Source organism: Orbicella faveolata, unplaced genomic scaffold (assembly GCF_042242905.1).
Source record: "Orbicella faveolata isolate gen_17 unplaced genomic scaffold, um_ofav_v1 contig_24, whole genome shotgun sequence".
Lineage (NCBI taxonomy): Eukaryota > Metazoa > Cnidaria > Anthozoa > Scleractinia > Merulinidae > Orbicella > Orbicella faveolata.
This window is the reverse complement of record NW_028301552.1, coordinates 8,708,623-8,734,719: the sequence shown is the minus strand read 5'-3', so window position 1 is coordinate 8,734,719 and position 26,097 is coordinate 8,708,623. Positions and strand designations below refer to the sequence as shown.

Sequence of the window (26,097 nt, the reverse complement as noted above, 5' to 3'; positions counted from 1 at the left end):
AACGGAAGTCAGCAAGTCTTCGAAAAGAGTTAAACATTACTGACTTTTTGAAAGCTATTTCATCAATAAACAAGACTTGCAAGGTAGCTTTCATCAGCATTTTCTTCTCTGAAACAATGTGAATCAAAGTATAATACTTCAGTGAAATTTCGCAAAGCCTTTCCTGGTGTTAAGAAGGTGTAAGGGCTAATTAAAGGACTCACAAAAAGAGCTCTTGAAACCTTCTACAACATTAGATCATTAAATAACGAAAACAAGATATATAAACAAGCCGCAAACTAAGTTTCCGGCCAAATCTTGTGTCCTTGTCCATTACTTTAAAACTTAAACGGTGTGTTAATAAATAAAGATCTAACCCCCCCCCCCCCCCCCAAGGAACGCAACATGTCAATCCAACGTATCATAACACTATTGTGCGTAACATGTTGCACGCTCTTGCCCACCCTCTTGAGACATGTTCAATCATATTACGTGCTGATGACTAATACTTAACCAAAACACCAAACATGTCGTAACAGGGTAGACAAACGTGCACAACATGTTGGGAGGAGGTAGCAGGGAGCAAGATGACTCTTTTTCCCTCCTTGCTCCTCCCCAGAGGAGGTAGCAGGGAGCAAGATGACTCTTTTTCCCTCCTTGCTCCTCCCCAGAGGAGGTAGCAGGGAGCAAGATGACTCTTTTTCCCTCCTTGCTCCTCCCCAGAGGAGGTAGCAGGGAGCAAGATGACTCTTTTTCCCTCCTTGCTCCTCCCCAGAGGAGGTAGCAGGGAGCAAGATGACTCTTTTTCCCTCCTTGCTCCTCCCCAGAGGAGGTAGCAGGGAGCAAGATGACTCTTTCCATGGTTAATTTATTTATATATTCAATTTAGGTTATGACTCCAGAAATCGTAATAAACAAGGTGGAAATGCTTTTATTAATTTCCTTTACTTTGCTTGGAAGGAGAATTACTTTGCATTTAAATTTAGTTGAATCCAAGATACATTTTGTATTCCTTAAGCGGAGCGCAATGCCTCAAGAAAATCGTCAGTGAGAGATACCCCTACACGATGTTTAGGGCACAGTGGTTTATCTTTTGTCCAAAATTCCCCCAAATCTTACCGGGGAATATTGTTAGAAGAGTATTTATTTCTGTTCCTCAAACCTCCACTCCACTGAATGAAACAATCACGCGTGAGGAATAAATTTCTTTTATAATCCTTTACTTTTTTAGGAAGGAGATTTGGAGGGAAGTATATGTCTTAACCATAATCTCTTAATCTTTCCTTTTAAAGTCAAAAGTGGTTACATTTTCAGTAAAACTTCCTCCCAAAGTAATTTTCTTTAAGATGGTCAAGGTCTAGGAAACGGCTGAAAGACTAGACTGCTTATTTATGCCCATAGTGTCGACACAGTGTAGTTTAGTCTTACCGCTACTTCTTAACCTTTAACCCTCTCAGAGAAAAGTACTTTGGGAGGAAGTCTACCTCATATTACAACCCCTTTTTGAACTTTAAAGGGCGAGTGGAGGATTATGGATGAGAGTGAAACTTCCTCTCCAAATATTCTCTCCAGGAAAGTAAAGGATTATGGACGAAATTTAATCCTCCTTCGCGATTGTTTCATTCAGGGGAGTGGGGGTTTTGGGGGACAGGAATTAAGACTCTTCGAACAATCTTCCCCTGTAAGATGGTGGGGGATTTTTGGCCGAAGATAAACTACTGTGCACAATGGCTCGTGTAGGGGTATCTCCCGATTTTTTTATTATCTGACGATTTTTTTCTGGCATTGCCCTCTGCTTTGGGAATGAGCAATGTTCATTGGATTAAACTGAATTTAAATGCAAAGTAAAGGACAACGACCCAGGTTTAACCGCACTCACCTTTCTGGTTCTGCGGCATATTTTTTTCTACAGCTATTTTCTAAATAATATTTTATCACAGGAAGGTGTAAGAGCTTATTGGATTCTAGTCTTTAATTTGCTCTTTGCACCTTCCTTACATCAGCTAAGTTTACTTTCGTTATTTGCGAAAATCTATTCTTCCCTCATACAGACTTGATATTATATATATTCACGTCCGCTTCATTTATTAATCAACTATTCCATCGTAACTTACTATGAGGAACGACAGATTTACGATAAACGGAGTACAGGTGCGTTTCTTAAAGTTTATTTCTAAGTTCAAAGAAAATTTATTTGAAAGTGTTTCTGCATTTGTCTTTTAGCCAGTTGCTCGCTGTGGTGTATCATTGTTCACTTTCTTTACTACTCCTCAGGCTACCTGTTGATCGAATCAAATATTAACAGTTCATCAGAATGTGTCACGCAGAATCAACATGTATTATTATGGGCTGAACTGTGGGAGTGAGGGTGCTGCTGCGATACCCTCCTACTCGTTCTATATTTTCTTTCCAAATAAAACTTACGGTGCTTACATACATAATGAAATGTTCACAAGGTAACGTTAGCTTTTGGCTTCAGAAAAAAATAAACAAATACTAAGCAAAATAAACTAGTCGTTTGAATATAGAACTCTTACTAAATGATTGCCAATTAAATCTCTACACTTTAAAACGTCACCATAGTGTTATCGAGCGCAGAATGAACTGTCTTTTGAGTCCATCTTTCAGCTTTGTCCGAGCGATTATCAGTTTTTTTTCTAAAATTTCGAGTGCTGTGACAGCAAATGGCCTTGTTTCACTGAGGCTTCTGGAGAATTTGATTATCCATTCAATATTTCTAAATCCTCTTCCGAAACTTCGGCGAGACGAGAAAAAATGTCCCTATTTTGCAGACTATCTTCAACCACTGAATAGTAATGGATGATCGTACAAGATATACCTTAGCCAATCAAAATGCAGTATTGCATTAGTATAATCCGGTAGATTTGTACTAATGATAAAGAGATTACTGTACCGTTGTCAAGCACAATATCTGTTGGTTATTAATTCTTACATAATGATCAAGAGTGATCACAATAAAACGTTTTCATGAAATCATTATGAAGACTGATTGACTTTGTGAATTCTTTTGTTAGAAAACATTTTTGGACCTGGAAATTTCAAAGTTAAAATTGTAAATTTCATTTTCAAAGTTAAAACTTTAACTTTGCAGCAACTATTTACTTCTGCTGGCATGTTGACACGACCTTGTTTCCTTACTTATGATCAACAACACGCTTTGCCTCGATCTGAACCAGTAGGGAAGAAATGACTTGCATTTAATGTCTTTTTTTAGGTTTTCTGAACTGTACAAATCTTAAGAAAGAAACTGACATATTCATTTCCACTTGTCTTATTCGCATCCTTGGATGGGCCGTGGCTCAATATTTCTCTGCAAACTGAAGTCGAGTGATACAAAACTTAAGCCCTGCTCCGCTGTGTTAATACTTGGTTGGATTATCGCTTACAGAAAACAGCACCTCTTGTCAAAGATAGCTTTTATGTTTTTGGTATCCTTAAAGGGACACAGTCGGCTTTGGGACCGCGCTGACCTGGACACTAGTTTTCTCACTTTGAAAAAGTTCACCTCAACCTGAAATCAAAGATACTCGTCGAGTACATCTAGAAATCCGCTTCAATCTTCGCAGTGTTTTGCCTGATTTTCGATCGTTTACTGAAAAACCTGTTTTTGAGTGGGCTTTTGCTCATCCTATGTTTTGTATCATATTTGGTTAAAAACAGTATGGATTGTGTCTCTGTGATATGCAAATTAACTATGAAATCAGATGGTATCTAATGAGCATGTACTCCAGCAGACTGTGTCCCTTTAACTTTTAATAGGGTACCACTGATTCATGCTTCAAAAGTATTGATATTATTGATAAAAGAACGTAAAACCGAAAAATCAAAAACAAAGCCTCTCCAGTCTTTTCAAGGTACTGGACGTTTTTTTAAGCTTTTCGAAATATATGAACTGATTATGTCGTTCTCAAACCTTTTTATCAGCCTAGCGTTTTTGTCAGTAGTCCGACATCACTAAGTCGAATTACATCCTTTACAGGGACAGAATCCGGTATTTCTTTTTTTATTAGGTTACGTCGGTCCTTGCAAATTGACCTTGTGTTTTCACTGCTTACCAAAGCGTGGCTTATTTAACTATCAGAAACCATAGTACACTTGCCTGCCAAGGAGTTGAAAAACAAATATTGCTTCGGAAACAACATCAAAACTCGATCTGCTATTACCGACCAGCTAAGAAATAGACTTACAAATGCGAGGTAAAAATACAACCTTTAGCAGCAATGATGTGAAATGATTTCCCGCTGCAAATTATTAACGACCTGTTAACATGTCCACGACTAAATTTCCTCACGGTTACGTGTTTGATTCTCGGTTCCAGTTTCTTATAGGTCATCGATACAATTTCAAGCATATCCTTAAGACAGTTGCATTTGTTCAAATCATAGTTAACAGAGGGAATGGTTAAGGATCCCAGCAAACATCAAAAAAGCAAACAAACAGGCTAAGAGTTATGTTGGAAGGTCTTTGACCCTGTACATCTTTTTGTTTTATGCTCCTAGACTGTGCATGAATTACGTAATCGCAATGTTTCTATTGGTTAGCTGTATGAGCACACATAACAACTTTTTGTATTTTTCCAGATTTTGTGCAGGGTCAACCTCCCTCCCCCGCCCCAAACAGCCAACAAAAACATACAACAAAGAAATTTGCCATGATTCATAATCATTTCCCTCTATTAACCATGTTCAAATGTATCGTGTTTAAGTACTTTCTTATCTCACTTTAATTATTAATTGCCAATGCGTCTCGAAACAGTATTTAGGTCAATGCTCTTTCCAGTATCTTGATAAAGTGAAAACATTGGAAACTGACGCAGATCAATATAAATAACTAAACTTGGTAACTCCTTGTTAAAACAATCAGGGAACGTTTTGTTGTGTCAATTAGTTCACTGCTTTTCTTGACGCTCCTGTGGCAAACAAGCACACTCAAAGGTGTTTTATGAATTTTGGTGTACTTTTCTAAGCTCAAATCCATGTTTTAGACATTTTTATGGTTTTTACAAAGTCTTAATTAAGAAAAAAAATTGAATCGCCATATTTTTTAGTATTTTCAAACTTTTTGACATATTTGCAAATTTTGAAATCCAAGATGGAGGTCCTTTTTAAAAGCACGATATCAGTTTTACCTGACAAGTTATTGCACGAAACTTAACATTTCTAGATGATTTATCACCACATACTGCATATATGTTTTATTACTATACCGCATTTATAATTTGATGAACATGGAAAGAGACGCTCTCAGTTAACCTCCACCCTTTGCAGGTTCTAAAATTTGTTTCATTTTTAAGAACTCCATATAAGAGATAAAAAGGATAGACGAATATGATTAAAATTCAAAAGGTTTGTTCAAAAGTTCCAAAGCAAAAATTAAACCTTAATGATAATTATGTCTTGAAACCTTTCCTCAGGAATACTGCTTGTAAATACTTCTTGTAAAATCACGGTTCCTGCACTAAGTGAGACTAGTTTCTAACTTCTGATAATAACGTTTTCCAATGCAATAACTTTGTACTAATCTTCCTTATGTCGAATCGATGTAAAACTTTTACACTGAGTTGCTAAAATGAGCTTAGATCAGGAGCCATAATCGGGGACGGAGGCCGTAAGCACGCGCCATTTCTAGTATTGGGGCTGTCCCTATGATATGGGACAATTTTTCTATTTTTAGAACAAATTGCGCCATCGTGTGCGGAAAGCGCGCGTACACGCTGCGAGGATTTTTGCGGTTGTAGCGCGGGGGCAATGGCATCCGAAATTCCAGACATGTTTTATGCTTTTGGCCCACAACTCAATACGTTTATGTGTGTTGGAATTTTGCTCAAATATTTTCGTCGTAAGCTGCTCCAATTCGACTGAAGTAAGGCAGTGTCGAATTTAGGTATGTCCCGTTTTATATCATTCAGACCAAGTTGTGTTCCGCTGCTTCTTTTACAAGAGTTCCACATTACTCCACTATAAATTTCACATATGCTGAAGATTAACAGCTTTTCCGTAACACAGCAAAAAAACTAGTTGGAAAAATTTGGATATTGCAGCGTTTTAGGACTTCAAAGTTTCCCTCCTCTTGCCACACGCTTGGGGGATTTCGCCAGAGTCTATCGCCACCGAAAAGTAGTAAACATTTAGTAAACAAGTAAGTCGCCTGAACTGTAAGTAACACTTGATATTTCATCAAGGCCCAATAAGTTTACGTCTGTAGACACGGCTAGGCTTTGTTTGTGTAAAAATTCAATAAATTGTCTGTTGTCGATGAATAAGAGCGCCCGCCGATCCGTGTTTTTTGCAGTCAGTAAACATGACAAATTGGACTTCCGCAATAATATCTCTAGTTTTTAAATATGTTCAAGGTTGATAAATGTTTGAGAACATATTAAACTGCTTAGCTGAAAATATGTGAATACAGCAGGAATAATCAGCAAAGTTACGATGACGCTTTCTTTAATCAACTCGAATAACGATTTCGATTTTGTTGGCTGAGTTATCAAAACTCCTTGTCTATTTTATTTTCGCAGCTGTGTAAAATTTCACTACGTTGAAGAAACACACGTGATAGTAGCCTTTTGGCGTTAGTGAAAATTGTTGCAGAATCGCAGCACAAAAGATAACGAAAGAAATCTTTGTCAAGATTTGTTGCCAATTAGCTACAATTGAAAACACAGACTCGGACTTTAAAGTGCACGCCCTGGAGCTACTTGTACGCGTCAGAAGTTCCTTCCAAAACTTGCCAAACGAGCAGAAATAATAAGAAACTATCAAAAACAGGTTTTGGTTATGATTAAGCACTGTTTGAGAAATTCACAAATTACCTCGATACCAGAGTAGAGAGATTTCTTACATAAACTTTATTCTTTAGACAACATCCACGCGAGAACCCATGACATGTGCGTGGATCCGCGCGGATGTATGTCCGAGTCAGGGTGGCGCAATTTGTTCTAAAAATAGCAAAAGTGCCCCATATCATTAGGTGCGCGCAGATCCCGAGACTTACGGTCTCTGTCCCCGGTTATGGCTCTTGCTTAGATTGAAGATTGTTTATTTTTTACGGAAAACGACATTCCAAGGAAGCGGGAAACTGCGCGTGCAGCAATTAACATACTATGTAAATTCAAAGCTTTCTAAAGTTTTCGATTCTATTTTATCTATTTTCCATTTCACTATTACATTTCATAAGTGTAAACAGTAGTTTTGATACCTTTTGACCTGTGTACTTGTTTTATTTATCTATTTTTCTCTGGGTCCATTTTTATTTATTTATTTATTTATATATTTTTATTATTATTTTTTTTTGCTGTTTGTTTCAAAATGTTTCGACCATTACTTCAGTTTATCATTACAGCTACCCTGAGAGACTAGCGTCACATATTTATTCTAGCTGGAATGTTATTTGTTTGCTGTTTGCTTGAATACTGACACAAAAACTTTATTCACATGCAACAAACTGTTGTTTTCTTGAGAAAAAGAAAATACTCAAACTACACTTTGAAATCTATGTCAGTGAGACATCGCTACATCGAAAACATAACATTTCTCTAAAGGCTTGAGCCCACTTGTGCCCGGACACATGCAAGTACGTATCGAAACTAAACAACGCTCGTAAATATTTTCAGCCACCTGTTCTCTGTTCTAAACGTTAATTTTCCATGTTAAATGGTGTAGCAAGACACTAATTTGCCCTAGGCGATGATATTTTTTCATTCACCTCCATGTTTAACACTGCACTTATATCAGTTACACAGACGAAAAAGTAATGCATGTTTATATAGATTGGTCAAGCTTCGAACATTGATGACCGAAAAATGATCGTGTTTGGCAAAGCGCAATTAGAATTGTCATGCCGATAAAGTCATGAGCTCTATCAGTCGTTATAAATTAAGTTGCTGTTCGTTCTTGAATGCCTGACAATACTATTTTAAAACACATTTGATTTTGAGTAATTCCTTCTCTAAATGAATCGCCTTTAAAGTTCATTTGCGGCCTCGTATAAGGAAAGCATTGTTCGCACTGCAAATTATCATTGTACTATTAAACTGGAATTGTTCTCGTAAATTGTCGTACATGCTTCTCTGTCTGCAGCGTAAGTGGATCACTTCCTTAAATCTTCGTTCGCAAAGCCAAGCCGAGAGTAAGCTGAAATGCTACGTTAGAATCTTTGTTTTTCACAATGTTTATTTCAAAATAAATTTGTAACAATTACTAGTACCACCACCACGTTTTTATTCTGTTAAATTTGAATTCAAAATGTTAGGAAAAAGCACTTCAATTTTGCATTGCGGAGAATATTCTGCCGTTTCAAGTTGTCCTTTAAAATAATAAATTGCGATGTTCAACCTTCCACTTCAGTCTCGTACTCCAAATATTAATTTTCCCAATTGATTGTCATACATTTCTTTTGTTGTTAGTTTATGAATTTGGTAACATTGCCTTTGTAACATACTTGACAACGCAACGAGGTACGATGTTATATTTTGATCACTCTTGGACTGAATCCGTTAATGGTAAACGACTAGAGAAACAAGAAAACGACTTATCTGAAGTAAGATATTTCCAGGCCAGGGTCCAAGAGCCAGTACACTGCTATCCAAAATGACTACACATTTCTTTGAAAGGGCATTAAACCTAGAAAGAAAGGAAACATCAACAAAATAGCTGGTTAATATTGATTGTATCACTTAACACTTACTGTTTTCACAATGTTCTTACGAAGGTTATAATAATTAACACCAGCATGTTTTATTCTGTAACTTTGATTCCATTAGGTCACTGGACAAGTCTCCAATCTTCAAGTAAAATTCTTCTTACTAGTTACAATATATCCTGATTCCAATATTTTCTCTCCAACTGAAATGCTTATAACAAGGGTCAGGAAGGCATTTACATGGTCAGACTCTGATCACTCTTTGGACTGAAACCGTTCAATGGTAAACAGAGAAGAAAACGACTTACCTGAAAAAAGGTGTTTTGCTGGCTGTCAACTTGAACCAGGCTTCGAGAGCTTACACACTTTGATCCAGCATGGCTACACTTTCTATTGAAACGATGTTTGCATTCAACCTGGTGATAAAAAGAGCAGAAAACAACAAATTAAATTACTTTTCAACGATTATCGGATCTCCAGTTGTGTTAATTTCGAATATTTGCCCCTAAATACACATTTACAGTGCTTTTCTAAAGCATTACTTTATTAAAATTGATGAACAAATCTCTCGCAATCGTGTACTTTTAAGAATTCGTTCGGACATCAGAACAATTCCTCGTTGCCCAACCGGTATGTAAGAGTTTATGGGTTCGAATCCCGTCACGGACGGAGATGTTCAATTCTTTGTCCCAAACTCACCACACGACCAAAATTTCATCTTTCACTACTCCCGATTAGATTTCTCTACAGGATACTTGGAATGACACAGTTATTAAAGTGGTCGACGACAAATTCAAGTAAAATAAGGAAAGGGTGAACTTATCTGAATTAAGATTTTTCCAATATGTCATATATAGTGCACCAGCGTTCAAGAATTACACACTGCCATCCAAAATGGCCTCACTTTCTCTTCAATATCCGAGTTCACCTGGCAAAAAGGGAGATTAAACATAAAACGAACTATTTTTTTCATCAACAAATTCGAGACGTGTTTATAAATTTAATAACAGGCAATTCTGCAGTGACTTCTTAAAGCAGGTATCAATACTGTACGGTAAAATTATTTAAGAAAACACTAAATTTTTGTTGGCTGGCAAATCTCAAACAAACTTCCTGGTTCTGCCGAGGACATTAAAATAGTTAAAGATTTTCTCTGCAAGATACTTTAAAATGTATTGACATGGAAAGAGATTTTATTAACTTTAGACTGAAACCGAAAAACAAGGAAAATTTGAGGTGCTGGACTTATTGTAGAGAAAAAGCGTTTCCAGCCATTAGCAAGCAGTGAACTACTGATTGAAACCACTGAGTCCAAGAGCTAACGAAGTTGTTTTTCTTGTATTGGCGAATTTTCAGTCCTTCGTTTCATAAATTTTCCAGAAACCAAGTGAGGCAAGGTGCAAATAAATTTCTAACACCGGCAAAAAATATTTTATGAACGTTACTGCTGAGCTTTGGTGGTACATTTAGACAACATTTCTCAGTTAATGAATAGAAAACTGCGAAGATAATATCTGGTCTATCTGAACCAAGATGTTTGCAATACTTACATTGTACCAAAGAACATTAGAGCCACGCACTGTCGTACAAAATGGACTTGTTTTCTTTCAGCATATCTTTTTTAAAACCTGCATGAAAAAGAAAAGAGGAAGCTTTGATACACTGACTTTTAAAAACTGCGTTAGGCTTAGGAATTTGGTCAAAAAAAATGCAGAGCTAGCGGTTCACAGAGACATTTAAAGCATAAATACTATTCAGGCAGCGTTTAAACGCACAAAGCAGTATAAAGTTATTATTTTTTTGCTACATGAAGACAGTTCATTTGGTTATTTCCCTCAGGATGTACTCTACATAATAAAAGAAAATCAATTATTTTCTTCCTTGGACTGATACTGTAAATGGTATAAGACAGAAGAGTTAAGAAAATGAGAACGAACTTATCTGACTATAAAATCTTTCAGATGTCGTCTACTTGCATCGAAGCGAAGGGTAAAACACTACAATCCAAAATGGCTGCATTTTCTTTCAATGCACGTGCACTCGTTCAACCTTGGAAAAAAGAGAGCAAATGTCAATAAATGAAGTAAATCTCCTTTATTCAATAGAACAGTCTTGTAGTTGTACGATGTTGCTATTTTCAGACATATTACATTGTATTCGCTAGCCTGAAATCAAGAGAGTAGAGAAATGCATTTTATAGTGGTGACTGGCTTTCTTTTCGCTCAGAAAATTTACTGAGTACAAACGTGTTAGGTCTGGGATTCTGGTGGTATATTGTATTTCGATCAATCTTGCTCTGAATTAAATCGTTTACCAGGAAAACGACGAACAAATGACAAAACTACGATGTACTTATCTGGAATCAGTCATTTCCTGTAGTCAACTACCAGGTTGCGCTAGAGCCCAAGAACTAGAACAAAAAAATCATAAAATTGCAGCAAGGGTCAAACTGAACCATAGCAATCAATTTATAGTGATAGCTATCTTAGTCAGAATTTTTAAATCAGACTTTGCAACAAGGTCAGATCATACTTGTAAAATAAAGATAAAGTAAAACCTAGAATTTATCTGAAATTGGAGTTGATCGCAAAATGAAGAGACTGATAAGGAGAGAACGTAGCTTCAAAGCTGAACACGGCTGCTCACAATAGACTACGAGTAGTCCCTCTTTCACTTAGTCCGTCGTGCGTGACGCGAAAGAAATTCGCGAGAAAAAAATGGCCGCACGATATCCTAGGGGCTAGGAGCGCGCAAAAGGAGGGACTACCGCCTAAGCCCAAGGGTTTGCCCTTTCACGGCCGAGTGATTTTTCAGTGTAGGATTTCTCATCTTGACGTCCTCTTATTTTCGCCTGTTATCAATAGCCCAGGGAGATCTGAATAAAATTGCTCTACTCTACTCTTCAAGTAGCCAGGCAAAAACATATGCCGTGAGAAGTATATCTTCGTTCAGTGTTCGTTCAGCGAAACTGCCAAAGAAGTTTTAAACAGAAGACGGCGAATGAGGCCTCTTGTAAGGATTTTCGCTGCGTCTAAAAGTTATTGCGAAAATTTCAACAGAGTTTCAACCGAGAATTTACATTATCCATTATACATTATACATAGGAGATCATCCAACTGCGGTGAAATGTTTGCCGATAGCAGCGGAAAATTTCAGGTGAATGTCCGGTTTCAAGTGAGAGTCCGGATCAATCTTTCAAATGGGCGGCAGAAAGGCCAAGTTCAGTGAATTGATATTCGCTGACTTAGACGATGCTGTTGAGCGGCGAAATCACTAACACGCTCGCAGTCGGGTTGGTGGCAGAAAGCTTTGCCAAACAAAACACTGGATGAATTTAAATCTTTCCAAAGCCTGTTGGCAGATTCGCAAGAACATCACGGCTTGCGAAGCGCGATTCCAACGCTTCGATTTGCTCTGGTACCGCTTCGATTTGCTCCGGTTCCAAAACATTCCTGCAAGACGTCACAGGTATCTCGAATGTTGACAATTCGTTGTCAACGCGCCTAACATAAGCCAATCATATTTTTGCGTTGTGAGAGCAACGCATATAATTCAAACTCTTGGGCTTAGGCGGTAGTCCCTCCTTTCGCGCTCTCCTCGCCTCCAGGATTTCGCGCGGCCATTTTTTTCTCGCGGTTTTCTTTCGCGTCCCGCACGACGGACTAAGCGGAAGAGGGACTATTCGTAGTCTAGCTCATAATGGTTACATTTCCTTTGGGTTCCCCTCTGTTCGTCTAATGCCAGAAGGAGAGAGGAAACTGTCAAAAATATATCACCTTTGAGTTTGAGGTCTTATCAGTCGGTCAATCAGTTTGGTAGTTAGAAACCGGCCATATAACATCGGACAATATCGCCTGCATTAACAAATTTCTTAATGTTCTCTTAGGATTATTTTCTCGCCAGAATTCAACGCAAGTTTGCTCAAAATTGGTTCCATTCGTCAAGTAATTTCTGATTTCACGAAAATGTGAACAATTATGAAAACATGAGGATGAATGAAGAAAAGCCACAATACAATTATAACTCAAATCTGCCTTTATTTCTAAAATTCTAACTAAATATTTTGATGTTACTTACCCGAAAATGTATCAGAAATCAATCGTGCGGCGAAGGACAAGGATGGCTGTATAACATCTCAACAAAGTCACTCTCAAAGTAAAACCGACTAAATTAAACTCCAATTAAAACATTCACGAGCAGTAAGTTCAGCGGTTGTATGGAAACAAACTGTTCCTGCATGAGAAAAGAATTTAAATTCTCAGGGAATATTATTGACGTAACTTTAAAACTGTTCAGTCAGATCTTCATACCCTTAGCAACTCAGAGCATCGGAACAATGGACAACAAGCCGGGTCTAAAACACAGGTCACATTCCACAGGTCAAGAGTAGAAATCCTTACTCTACTGATGAATAACTATGCCAAAAGTTTCCCCTCGATCTAAAACAACATTTACGCAGAGTGCTAGGGCTAATTAGGGCTAGGAGACTGAATCTTGGTGCTGTTTATTTATCTGCAACACAGTGACTCCACTGGAAAAGTTGAAAATTTACATGGACATGTCAATTTTAATTTACAGTATGTAAATCTTGGTTTACATTCTTTGTAAATTATAATTTACATGTTAGGGTTTTGTAAAATAAATTTACAGGAAATTTACAGCTTTTAGTACAGCATGTAAATGTTCTGTAAATAGTGATTTACATTGTCTTTGTCGACAATGATCATTTGAAGAACATGTAAAAACCTGTAAAATATTTTACGCACTTTTACAGTATCTGCCTTTGTAAAAAACATGTAAATTGCTTTGCTAAACCATTTAAGAAACGTGTAAATAATTCAAGTGAATGCTGTAAAAAGTCTGGAAATGTTATGTTTGTAACCCTGTAAAAACCATGTAAACGAAAAAAGGGGGCCTGTAAGAAACATGTAAAAACCATGTCAATGAAAAAAGGGGGCCTGTAAGAAACATGTAAAAACCATGTCAATGAAAACAGGGGGCCTGTAAGAAACATGTAAAAACCATGTCAATGAAAAAAGGGGGCCTGTAAGAAACATGTAAAAGCAATGTAAATGAAAGAAAGGGAGCCTGTAAGAAACATGTAAAAACCATGTAAATGGAAAACCTAGAAGTTGCACGGGTGCGTTGGGGGGCTGTAAATAGCCTGTTAAAAACATGTAAATTAAAAAGGGGGGACCTTGCAAAGGCTGTGAAAACAATTTAAATGAGATAATGGGGGCTTTTCGAAAAACTGTAAAGACCACGTTAATGTAAAATGGAGGCTCTTAGAAAAAAAAGATCTAAATTTAAGAGAGGGCCTGCCTAAACCCTGCAAAAGCCATGTAATGGAAAAGTGGGCTTATTTAATATAACTCTGGTGTAACGGCTCAACCAACGGAGACTGTTCAAATGATGTAAATTCCAAGTTACCGACAGGTTCGCTATCCTCTTGTAAACGGTTGGTTGGATTTTGCAAAGAAATGAATGAAAAGTCACCCCGGCCAGGTTAAACTTGGGGAGACGGGGGGGAGAGGGAGGAAGGGTTGTCTCGGGTAACCGAGAACATATAAATGGGACCTTTTAAAGGCGCGTAAAGTTAAAATGTAACACCGCGCTAAAGCTCCGTAAACCTACCGTGAAGCCTCCATTAAGGTGCCTTTTACGTTGAAGCATTTGAACTTCTCTAAAGTCCAAGTATGTGCTATAGTGTGCTTTAAATTGAAGTTGGGTTAGAAGGTATGCACCAAACTAAATCGCTGCATTGATCGACACCGCACTAAGCTGTCTTCTTGTGAACTTTCCGCGCATCCACAACGTCAAAATAAAACTAGAATTGTTACTGCACATGCAGGCGTCCCAAGCTTACGTCTCTAGAAAAGAGAAAAATTAATTCTCGGACACGTACGTATTTATTCATGAAGGACCATGAAAGCGTCACGTGTTGTGTGAGTTCAAGACGGAAAGAGCCCTGGTTACCGAGTTTGAACTGACGCGAGTTAGGTTAGGCAGGGAACCATAAGGGACACGGCCGGCCCAACGACCGTTTTCTCTCGAATGCTTTGAAACTCTGTTTTAGGCTATCTGGTCTACTTTGAAAGCTCTGTAGGTTAATTTTAGGTTGCGCAAAAAAAAAAATTTATCTGTTCGGTTATTCTAGAGGAGCTCGAGTATTCTCGTACTTATTAGGGCTTTTTTGTCCATTTCCCGAAAACGATAGGACTTATCGCCTTTCCGAAAATGATAGCTGACTTTTTTTCGGTACCAAAATGACATTTTGTTTTTTTTTTTGTTTTATTTTGTTTTGTTTTGTTTTTTGGTGATTTCTACCGTTCTGTGCTTTCATTGGCGCCACTGTTATCCCAGTCCCTTTGTAAGAGCATACCAGCCTTGTGAGTACCCGATCTCCAACAAACAGGAATCAGCGGTCTTCTTGTTAGGTACCAGGTCCTCTCGGTTCTCCCGCCATGTTTGGCAGTTCGTTGGAACTTGCATCGAACTCGAGCTCTGTTTTAGCGGGCCAAAATCCACTCTACCTTCGCTTCGTCATCGTGCACGGTTTCAAGGCAAAGTTTTCCGTTACCCACAAGCTGAAGATAGCGATTACAGGCAACAACAACAACAGGTAAGCAAGTTTTGCATAAACTGAACGAGTAGAGTAAAGTAACGTCAAGATACGTTTACATTTCGTTTTACCTTTGGCTGTGAATGTGTCATTATCAAGGAGAAGTTACGTTGCTTGTGGAATCGACTTTGTTGATGTTTACCCGCCGTGCATAAAGAGCTTTATTATCTGTTATTATCTGTTCTCGATAACCGAGTAAGAGCATGCGACATTTGTTATTGGCTTATATGCACCTTATGATTCCTTCTGATGCATTCTCTTGTAAGGTTATGTTGCCCTCTGATGTGAATGCTAGTAAGCTAAAATGTAATGTGCCATCTTCAGCAGGGAAATTTCTCTTATGCTAGTGTAAGTATTCTGAAATTACTAAAGTGTCTACAGTTGTACCTACATGCAAGTTACAATATGCTACACAACTGTACATGGACATTGCACCCACTGGTGCTGATAGTAAGTTAAATGTTGTGAAATTTTCTTGCACAAAAAAAACACTACGATAATTTATAAAGAGGTGTACATGTACCTCAAACTGTCATGAAAACTACACAGGGCTTGAAAAAAAAAAGGAAGAGTAACTTGCCCAGGCAGGAAAATCTACTTGTCTTGGACGACACAGTATAGTCAATTGATTATTTCATAACAATCAATAGAAAGTAGTCAATGATATCAGAAATCAATAAAAGGATTCGTCACGAGTAATTGATTGTGATCAAATTTTCAATAAGCATTATCAATTTTGCTGATACTAGCTTATCTTTTAAGCAACATTTAATAAGAAAGAAATGAACAAAAGATATAAAGTGAAATATGAAATCATGAATACAATTGCATAAAAACATAACACTGTATCTTGTAAACAGAATATTTTGCTGGCATACATGTATCAGGGACTATGTTGTTGGGGGTCTTTGGTGGTGCCTTTGAAATCTACATAAAAAAGTTACAATCAAACATTGTGTTGAGGGACACAATTTTTCTACAGTTTATGTGAACTAACAAAGAGAGGCCAACTTTCAATTGATTCTCTAATGACTGATAAATTTGGTAAAATCAAATCGATAACTTGAAACTTCTCTAGCATGTGAGTATGAATTTCTTTCAATTTATTGATAGCACTGATAACACTTACATTAATTTCAATTTATTGAGTTATATCAATTTACGGATCTATTTCAATTGATTGCCTTACCCTGGTATGACCAGACGGCACTTTAGAGCCCTGTCACAGCTGTACATTTTACTTGTACGAAATTGGGCTCTTACCAAATACATGTAGGTTTCATGTGTCATGCATCTGTTCATTCATCTGTAGCAGGGCAGGAAAAAAAATTGTAAGTCACTTGCCCAGTGGGGCAGTCAATTTCAGTTTTCACTTGCCCCCATTTAAATATTAGTTCCCAGTGTGGTGGCCAGTAAGGAAATCAGAGGACAAATGCGAATGAAGTATGCTCGGATTCCTAACTAATTCTTGCTTTCAACCTAATAATTAACTAATCTTTCAGGTCTTAAGTTTTGAAATGGAATGACTGGAAATTATCATTTATCAAGCTGGCATTTTTAGTCAGACTCACAAGACTACTGAGGCTACATTGTAATTTCACTTGCCCACCAGGCCACTGAACTTCTATTTTCACTTCCCAAGAGCAAAATTTACTTGGCTGAGGAAATCAGATCTGGCTTTTTTCTGCCCAGAGTAGATCACAGATAACACCAAAATGTGGTAAAAACAAAAAATATTCACATAAGCCATTACCAGAGTTTGTCACAGAATCTGTGAATTTTTCAGGCACGTGTCACTGATGTTCTTACCACATTTTGATGTCTTCTGTGATCTATTACTGAACAGATGCACGACAACATAGAATCTATCTGCTTCGTAATACATAACAAAGAAACAAAAACAAACATTTATGACAGCTGTACCTTTGTCCACCAATAGAGCATAAGTGTACATAAGAAACAATCAAATTGTTCTTGCAAATAACTTGACTTATTATTTAAACATTGTTTGATAGGAGTTTGATTTATTGTGCATGAATATTACAATGTAGAAGATAGTGAACATTGAATATTTACTGCCACGCATTTTGAGTTTAGTTCTTCTACATCCTCTGACATCCAGTGCCTTCCAATCAGAGATGCAAAGTTTTTGTCACACAGTAGCTACAGATGTAGATGTAAGATCTGTTTGATTGATGAATATCCAGGGCTCAAAATAATGGCCGGTCAACGGGCACTGTCTGGCCAGAATGGTGACTTGACTGGCCAAAAGCTTCACTCGCCGGTCATGTTGACCAGTCATGTCATGTTGAGACGGTCATGTTGTTCATTCTTGAATAAACAATCAAATCCCCAACTGTAAATCTGAGAGTTTTTAATCTCTTTTTTATTATGACCTCTAATGAAAACATACACCAGTGCATACATGTATCTGTTCGAACGGCTAAAGACCATTTGCTTGCTGTTTGTCATGCATTCAAGATCGATAGGAATGCCATTAGAGTGACTGGGGTTAAATCCGTTCGGAAAAATATTAAGCCAATTTTTAAACGGTCTAGCAGTGAGTGGAACAAACAAACTATATTTGTGGGTTTAATTTGGCTCACATTACATGTACTTGATTTTTGCGTAAATATCCTGACCGGTCAGAAACGAGACGTGACCAAGCTAAAATTACTTTGGCCAGTCAACATGACCGGCTACGGTCCGATTTCAAAGGTCACAGTATAAATTGGAATGATAAGAAACAAAATAATAACTCCCGTGTAAAATTCGCTGATTGATATCATACACAGAATTTGCTGATTCATACTCAGACATAACTTATCTTATTTAACGAAATGTTTTATGTTCCTTGTAGGATGAACTAAAATTGAGAGTGTTCAATATATGCATACTCCTTGGCATTGATGTTTGATCAGGAAAAAATCAGCCACTGAGAAGTCTACAGTACTTATGACTCTATAAGGGGTCCAAGGCCCATTTCTTGAAGGTCCTGGAAACTTTTCGGGCCCACAAAGCCATCTTTAATTAAGCTGTGTCTAAAAACTAAGAGCTGTATATGCCTGGAACTTCTTGTGTGAAGGAAACCTCTGTTCATATTGAGAATAAGCAATTAAAACAGCTCTGTTAGCATAAGATTTCAGATTTCGGTATGGCTTTCTGGGTGCGAAAACTTTTTGGGACCTTTGAGAAATGGGCCCCTGGTGGATTACAGTCTAACATGGTGACCTTCAACACTTTGATATGGTCTGGCAGCTTTCTGGCATAAATTCAACCACTAAACACTTTTTAATGCTTTGAAGTATCACCTACCTGTGTTAGTGAATTAGCATCAAATTTAAATATCTTAGATTGCTAGGTTGATACTTATTGTTCAATACAGCAGCTATAAGATTTCATCATAAAAAGAAAAGGCTATGTTTACATACATTTAGTACCAGAACAATACATGTAATTTATTAACTTATGATGTGTTGTGGGAACTATGGTACTAGATAGGCCTTTCAATTTCAGCAGGCCCCTATGCATTTTTTTTACAGTACAGCTTTTTGAAGTAAATGAATGTTTTGTCAGGGGTCCAAAATGTTTGTATTGTTTGGATTCCGTACAGTTTTGGAAAAAGAAGGAAACTGTGACTTTGTAAACATAGCCTAAAAGATGTCAGAAGCCTTGTTTTATGTTATGCAATGTAGTATTCCTTTTGCATGAATGTTTTTATGATGAATTTAAAATGTCAATCTCTATCTTGTGGTAAATGTTTTTTCTCCCTGTTTTCTGTTATTTCAAAAGAACGATTCACTCTATGAAAAAAGTTGATCAATACTTCACACTTACATTGCAGTAATTTTCATAATAAGGTAAAGGTAAAGCCCGCATACGAGCCACGTGGCCCAACAGGCTAGAGCTTATCCCGCTTTCTGTAGCAGGAAGCGTCTAGGACTATTTGTACTCCCCCTGGATGAGATGCCAGTCCATTGCAGGGTTACCCCACCATTAAATTCGCTGGTACCCACTTATACACCTGGGTGGAGAGGCACTGAGAGTAAAGTGCGTTGCCCAACAACACAACAGAATATACCCGCCTAGGGCTTGAACCTGGATCGCTCGATCAGGAGTTGAGTGCACTACATGTAACTACGAGGTCATTGTGCCTCCCCCATTTTTCATAATAATTAAGGCTAATTTAATCCTACATTAATTACTTAGTAAGAAAAAACAGTTTATTCATTCATTTTATGACAAAGGTATTATCATTATGTTACATTTGACTTTGTGGATTTAGTATATATTTAAGACACGTATTTATTTGCAAACAATTTTAATTTACTAATACACCTAAATTGCAAAATTTTTACTAGTTGTAGCTGACAACAGTATAGTTCTTAATCATTTTATTATTCACGAATTAAATAGAGCTGAATATGACATGGTTTCGCACAATCTTGAAAAGGTCTTGAATTTTAGTAGTCTTCTTGAAAAGTGCTTGAATTCGGTTAAAGGAGCAGTCATGGTATTTTAAAGTACAGTATTTTGGCCATGCACAAAATTACATTTATTTAAGTCGTCTTGGTATGGATAGATAGAAAAGAAAACATGTTTTATTTGTTGCAATGTATACATTGTAAACCTTATTCATGGCATATAAAAACTATTTGAATTTTAATGAGTTTGTTCTGATTCTGTATAAATTTGCATATTTTCTACTATTATAATTAAGGTCAACAGATTTGATTACAATAAAACAGTACATTCCATGCATTTTTCTACAGGTTATTATTTACAAGTCATTTATCGTACAGGGTTTCTGCCTCCCTTTTTAGATTTCCATGTTATTTACAGGCTCCCCTTTTCCATTTCAGGTTATTTACAGGCTCCATTTTTCAATTTACAGGTTATTTGCATACTCCCTTTTCCAATTTACAGGTTCTTTACAGGCTCCCCTTTTCAATGTACATGTTATTTACAGGTTCCTTTTTTCGATTTCCATGTTATTTACAGGCTCTCTTTTTCCATTTACATGCTATTTACAGGCTCCCTTTTTCGATTTCCATGCTATTTACAGGCTCCCTTTTTCGATTTACATGTTATTTACAGGCTCCCTTTTTCGATTTCCATATTATTTACAGGCTCTCTTTTTCCATTTACATGTTATTTACAGGCTCCCTTTTTTGATTTCCATGTTATTTACAGGCTCCCTTTTTCGATTTACATGTTATTTACAGGCTCCCTTTTTTTGATTTACATGTTATTTACAGGCTCCCTTTTTCGATTTACATGTTCTTTATGGGCTCCTTTTTTGATTTCCATGTTATTTACAGACTCCCTTTTTCGATTTACACGTTATTTACAGGCTCCCTTTTTCGATTTACATGTTATTTACAGGCTCCCTTTTTTGATTTACACATTATTTACAGGCTCCTGTTTTCATTTTCCATGTTATTTACAGTCTCCCTTTTTTTATTTACATGTTGTTTACAGCCTCCCCTTTTTTATTTACATGTTATTTACAGTATTATGGCAGCCTCCCTGTATTAAATTTACATGTTATTTACGGGTTTCCAGGTTGAATCACAAGAAATTTACAGGCTATTTACAGTATTTGCAGGAACAGTTTACATGTTATTTACATGATCCTAGCCCTTTACTTTGAAACATTTACAGTGTTTTCTTCATCATTTACATGTTTCACTTAAAATATTTACATGTTTTTTACATGAAACCTCCAAAACATGTAAAAGGGGAAAAATCATGTAAATTATTCTTTACAGTCTCTTTTTGATTATTTACATGTTAATTACATGTTATTTACATACTCTGTAAATTTTCAACTTTTCCAGTGCTCTGTACTCTGACTTGTGGAATGTGACCTGCAGTTCAGACCCATCGTGGACAACATTAAACAGTTACAAATACGACGAACAAGAGAGCTAGTATTTCTGAAATGTGGTATTTAGTAAGAAACTTTCAAACCTGCTATTCCGATGTGCTTGTCTAAACGAACTTGGTAATTCTTTATTCCGAAAGTTTCACACCCTCCCAGTATTCAACAATTTCTTCACTGTGTGGACGTAAAGAATTGCTCAACGAACTGGTTATACTAAACCACTTAACTGCGGAAAAGGGCAAGCGTAGCGAAACGAGGCGAAAAGCGAACAAGGTCAAGAAATGCAAAAACGAAAGCGTATACTTATCTGCGAAGGGGAGCACATCGACGAAGATACTGGTTCACCTTCGCAACACACGACGCTCTCTGACACTAAAATGAACGGGATGTCCTTTGAGACTTCCTTACATACTTGATTAAAATTCATTCCACCCACTAGAAAAGTGTTTTCTGCATCAGAATATTTCATTGAGATTTCTGTGCGTCAAACAATAGAGCATACAATGATATCAATAAAAAAATATCGAATAAAGCACGCACTCAGTCGCCAGTTATTTTCTTCTACAAAAGCACAGGTATTTCAAATGAAATTCGTTGAATAGTTTTCAAGAAGTTGACTCTTGAAGTCCTTTGTGATATCACTTAAAACCCCAAGGAAAGACTGAACATGTGTCTTCGGGAGCTTGAAATTCATCGCCGCGTTTTAAATGCACAACGTGTCTTATTCTCAATTGTGGTGGCATTTTACAGAGCCAAGCCCTGAAAACTAAAGGTGTCAGGTGTTTACCATGACAGGCACGGAAGGCAGTGCTCGGACTATTCGGTGACAACACTGGGACTCTAAAATTTTGTAAAAGCAAAAAATATAAACATATCAAAAATAATTCTGATAAATGTATCTAACATCAGTTCTGTCTTGAATTCCAAACATGATTTGTTACCCACAATGCAAGGATTTGAGTTAGAGACAAAACTAGAGGTCCAGAACAATGCTTTTCTCTGACTTTCCGTTGATAAAAATAACATTTCTCTAACCAAATAAACAACAGACATAGTAACGGTTTTTAGCCTGCCCTCAGGGGCAGCCCTCCTTTCCGCCCATTCATTATGACTGACAAGTTTTTAACAAATCCTTTTTTATAGGGAAAATGTCTTTTTCCTGACCATTTCCTGACCTTTAGCAGGGTGTCTAAAAAAACTCGATTAGCGAATAGTGCAGTGGTGAACAGTCATGGATAGTGGCGAATAGTCGTCAATAGTCACCGCTTTAGTTCAGCACTGATCTGGGTTCGTTGAAACTGATCACGTGAAAAAAAAAAAAAATAAAGTAAAATAAAATAAAATACGAATGTGAGGTAAGTGCTCTGTGATTAGTTTATTAGCTGAAAAGACACAAACGACCTGCTCTGATAACCGGTTATAAAAACAACAACATCTAAGCTACATCTTGCGTTAATTAATTATCCAAACCGGTGGCCAAAGTATATGATGTAAGCAAGTATGTCAGCATACATAGTTTGGGTCAGCGGTTTATTATCAAAAGGCTCGGAGCCATTCCTGTAATTAACGACATGTTGCAGGCAGGAGTAGGCAAAATTTCCTATTTTCTTGTCAAAAGTTTACACAGTTGTGGAGAATAGACATGGCTATACTGCATATGACCTGAATGGAGGGTAAAAGTGTTTCTTCAAGGCTGTCTACGAAAGACGAATGGACATCTCAGGTAGGCTGCCAGGAAGATACATTTTCACTTATAAGCAGCTTTTTTTTTTTTTAAAAAAAATAATAAACTACTTAGTAGCTGAAGCTTATATATGGTATGTATTTTCCTAATATGAGTGTTTTGAATTATATGCAGATTGCAGTGCAGCCGTTGGATGATATTAAGTTAAAGGGCTCGCTACGCGCATTGAAGGATTTAGTTCAGACACCGCTTGGAACAAATGGAAGGTAATTTTAAGTTCTTACATATAAAATCCCTAACTATATCAATGTAAGCGTAAATTTATTGTAATAAAATAAAACACTCAATTCGGATTGGTCCTCCCCACGTTTTAGTGGTCATTGTATTTAATTTGTTACTTGCATTGTAGCTTAGCCAATAACATGCTGTCAATCATGTTTACTGTAGTGTCGGCTGACACTATAGACCGATATATTGACCGATATATTGACCGACACTCAGCCAATACAAGGCTGATACAAGGCCGATACCTGGCTGATGTATCGACCGAGTATCAGTCAATATATTGGTCAACAGTATCAACCTGCACCACCTAATGTAAACATGATCCCATTTTGTTAATATCCCAGGTAATGAAGGGTTTAGTCTGCTAGATACCCTGGTCCCTGGGGTTTTCTTTCTTCTTCTTCTATCACAAAAAGCCATATTTGTGGTGGTCAAAAAGAGTGTAAAAAGACATGTACTTCAGGGGACAAATTCGACCATTAGGATATGACGAGAGCAAGAAAACCTCTGGAATCAGGGTATCTTCTCCAAAGACCTAGCAATAAATAAAGTTTGCTGATTCATGACCTGTATTTGACTGATTTGATAATGTACATTGATGTCAAACCCAGGAGAGGGGACCCTAGCCATATGTGAGAATTTGACGTCTACTACACATCATCCCACCCCTTCAATTATTTTAAATACATGACATTTGTACATGTGGGGTCCGGGCGTGAGGGTAGGGATGCTTGACTTTGTGAGAGGAGTACTGGGCTTGAAGCCTAACAATATGTAATTGTTGGATCATCTTGGGAATAAAACCCATGACAACTGTTGGAAGGGAAGGGTTTGTTTTCCGTTATGCCTCAGTTAATTTATAACTGAAGGTAGATAAATATCCATTCTGCCAGCTAGGTGGCAATGGAATCTAGTGTCACACTGTACAAAGTAATAGCTGTACAGATACAACAATAATTTCATTCAATACTTTTCACTACAATGCATTTGTCTTTATTTTAAAAGCATGTGAAGTTTCCCATCTTTATACTCGTCTGATACTCAGGTTGAAGTTCTTCCAGTCATCCTCTGGTGGTCATGTGACTGTAACATCAACATCAGGCAAGATTCTTCACAGCTTGTCTGGCTTGTCACACCCCATACCAAGGTTGATACCATCTGCTGTGAAGGGCCATCTTGAAGGCTACAGTGATGGTGGTTTGAGAACAGCACTTCTCTTACTAAGGTGCCTATTAATCTACATGTAATTGCATTTCATCTATCAACACATACAACACATTGCATCCATCCATGAAGCGTAACAAATTAAGCACACAGTTTTACTTTTCAAACGTTTCAACAACACGCACCATGACTGGTACAAAGGAATTTTAAAAGTGAGATTTGTCGCGTAAGATTTTAAATTTAAATTTATCTATGACATAATTTTTTATAATATCAATTATTAAATTCTTGAATTTATGAATTTACTTCCATTTTCAACAATGTTATATTGTTATATTTTTTATTGTAAAAAAATCATTTTAATTTTATGTACTTACATTTTAGCTAGGTTGTATTTTCTTTGTTTACTTGTTTATCAATTAATTTATATTTATGTTACTTACTTTAAGAGTGGGCTTCCTGCAAGGCAGGTTTATGGCTAAGCGCAGTTGGTACTATAAATATAGAATTGTCTTATCTACATTGAAAGTTTTGTCCGTTATGTATCACATGCAAAAATGTTAAATTATACTTCTCTTTCAAAGATGAAACTAGGAAGATGAAAGTCCCATATTTGGTACAGAACATGTACAAAAAATGTAATGTAGTTGGAATGATTGCAACAACAGCTTGCTCACACCTTGGGTTTAACACCTTAAAAAAAAGGTGGGAAGAAACGCTTTGAAAGTAGAGAGTTGTATGAGACCTCATATAATCTTGCAGTTATAGTCAGGGACCAAATCTGCTAGTTTATCTCTTTTTGTAGAAAACTGTTACTGGTAATTGTAGAGGTGTGCATAGATTTATTGATCCTTATTGTTTCTCTGTTATAGTCTGATACAGTCATCCCTTGATCTGCCTGTCCCAAGAGCCCTCATCACTCAGATCAGTCAACATTCACTGGAAGTCATTACCAGTCACCTACAGTCATGTCGATGGAAAATGAACATTGATATTGGTAACATGAAGACCATGCTGTCCATTGTAAACAGCATAATTGGAACAAAGCCTGCTTGTCGTCTTAGTGAATCTGAGAAACAGTATTTAAGTGTGCTCGTCATCAAGGTACAGGATTTAATATTTTTTGTGTGTTTATCTAGTGGTGGATACATGTTCAAGGTGCCAATGCACTCACTTAAGTACAAGTTTTTATTAATACCTCAAACATGACTTACACAAGCTAAAGAGATATAACTACCCAGGCCAGTGCTTCAATCATTGAATGTTTGTTAACATGCTATATGGTGGCTTTACTAATAGACTCAAACTTAGAAAAACACATGTTTGATGTGAAATTTGACTCTGATCAGGGATGGTAACAAGAGGACGTAAGTGGTGTTAACTTGTGAGAATCGTTACAAGCTTATTGCATGCAAATTATAAAGAAAATCTAATGACTTTATTTTCTACAAATAAACAAAACCGATTTTAAAGGCCTGTTTATATTTATTCATGTTGCCATGGCAACGGCACATTCGTCAGCTTAACCATCAAAGAACCAAAGTTTGTGTTGTAAACTTGCTTGCTGCCATTTTTGGCGACCGAGGGATCAAGGGTTTTAGAGAAAAAGATGAATGAAACAAAGGGATCAAAAACTGTGTTCAGCCACCTTAAAGTGCACCTAACCCCCAAATTTTTTTTCGCTAAAATGAATCCACCTACTGTTAAAACTAATTCGGCGAAAAAATTTTTGAATTTGGTTGAATCCTCAATTTGCTCTGGCCCGCCGAAAACGCGAAAATCGCCCTAAATCGGCGCCACTTTGTTTCACGACCG

The 26,097-nt window shown here is 37.0% G+C and overlaps 1 protein-coding gene and 1 long non-coding RNA gene across 4 annotated transcripts; both read left to right on the top strand.

The window, feature by feature from the left end:
* The first annotated feature begins 14,880 nt into the window (after nt 1-14,880).
* On the top strand, nt 14,881-20,023 carry LOC149110268 (uncharacterized). Of its 3 annotated transcripts, none has more exons than XR_016207727.1 (2): nt 14,881-15,610; nt 18,123-20,023. It is a non-coding gene; the product is annotated as an uncharacterized LOC149110268 (long non-coding RNA). The 3 variants fall into 3 exon arrangements; XR_016207728.1 differs by lacking the exon at nt 18,123-20,023 and having other exon boundaries at nt 14,881-15,262; nt 15,529-17,208; XR_016207726.1 differs by having other exon boundaries at nt 14,896-15,262.
* A 2,747-nt stretch (nt 20,024-22,770) lies between these two features.
* Nucleotides 22,771-25,754, top strand: LOC149110267 (molecular chaperone MKKS-like). Its single transcript, XM_089291086.1, has 4 exons — nt 22,771-22,872; nt 23,008-23,099; nt 24,164-24,343; nt 25,155-25,754. The coding sequence occupies exons 1-4, from the start codon at nt 22,816-22,818 to the stop codon at nt 25,489-25,491; spliced, it is 666 nt and encodes a 221-aa protein (XP_089147212.1). The 5' UTR covers nt 22,771-22,815; the 3' UTR covers nt 25,492-25,754.
* Nucleotides 25,755-26,097: the final 343 nt, after the last annotated feature.

Excerpts from the sequence above, each read along its gene's own strand:
- LOC149110267 (XM_089291086.1), top strand. The coding sequence starts at position 22,816 with ATGGAGGGTAAAAGTGTTTCTTCAAGGCTGTCTACGAAAGACGAATGG. Across the intron at positions 22,873-23,007 it reads AAGACGAATGGACATCTCAG|ATTGCAGTGCAGCCGTTGGA; the intron begins GTAGGCTGCCAG and ends AATTATATGCAG. Across the intron at positions 24,344-25,154 it reads ACAGCACTTCTCTTACTAAG|TCTGATACAGTCATCCCTTG; the intron begins GTGCCTATTAAT and ends TCTCTGTTATAG.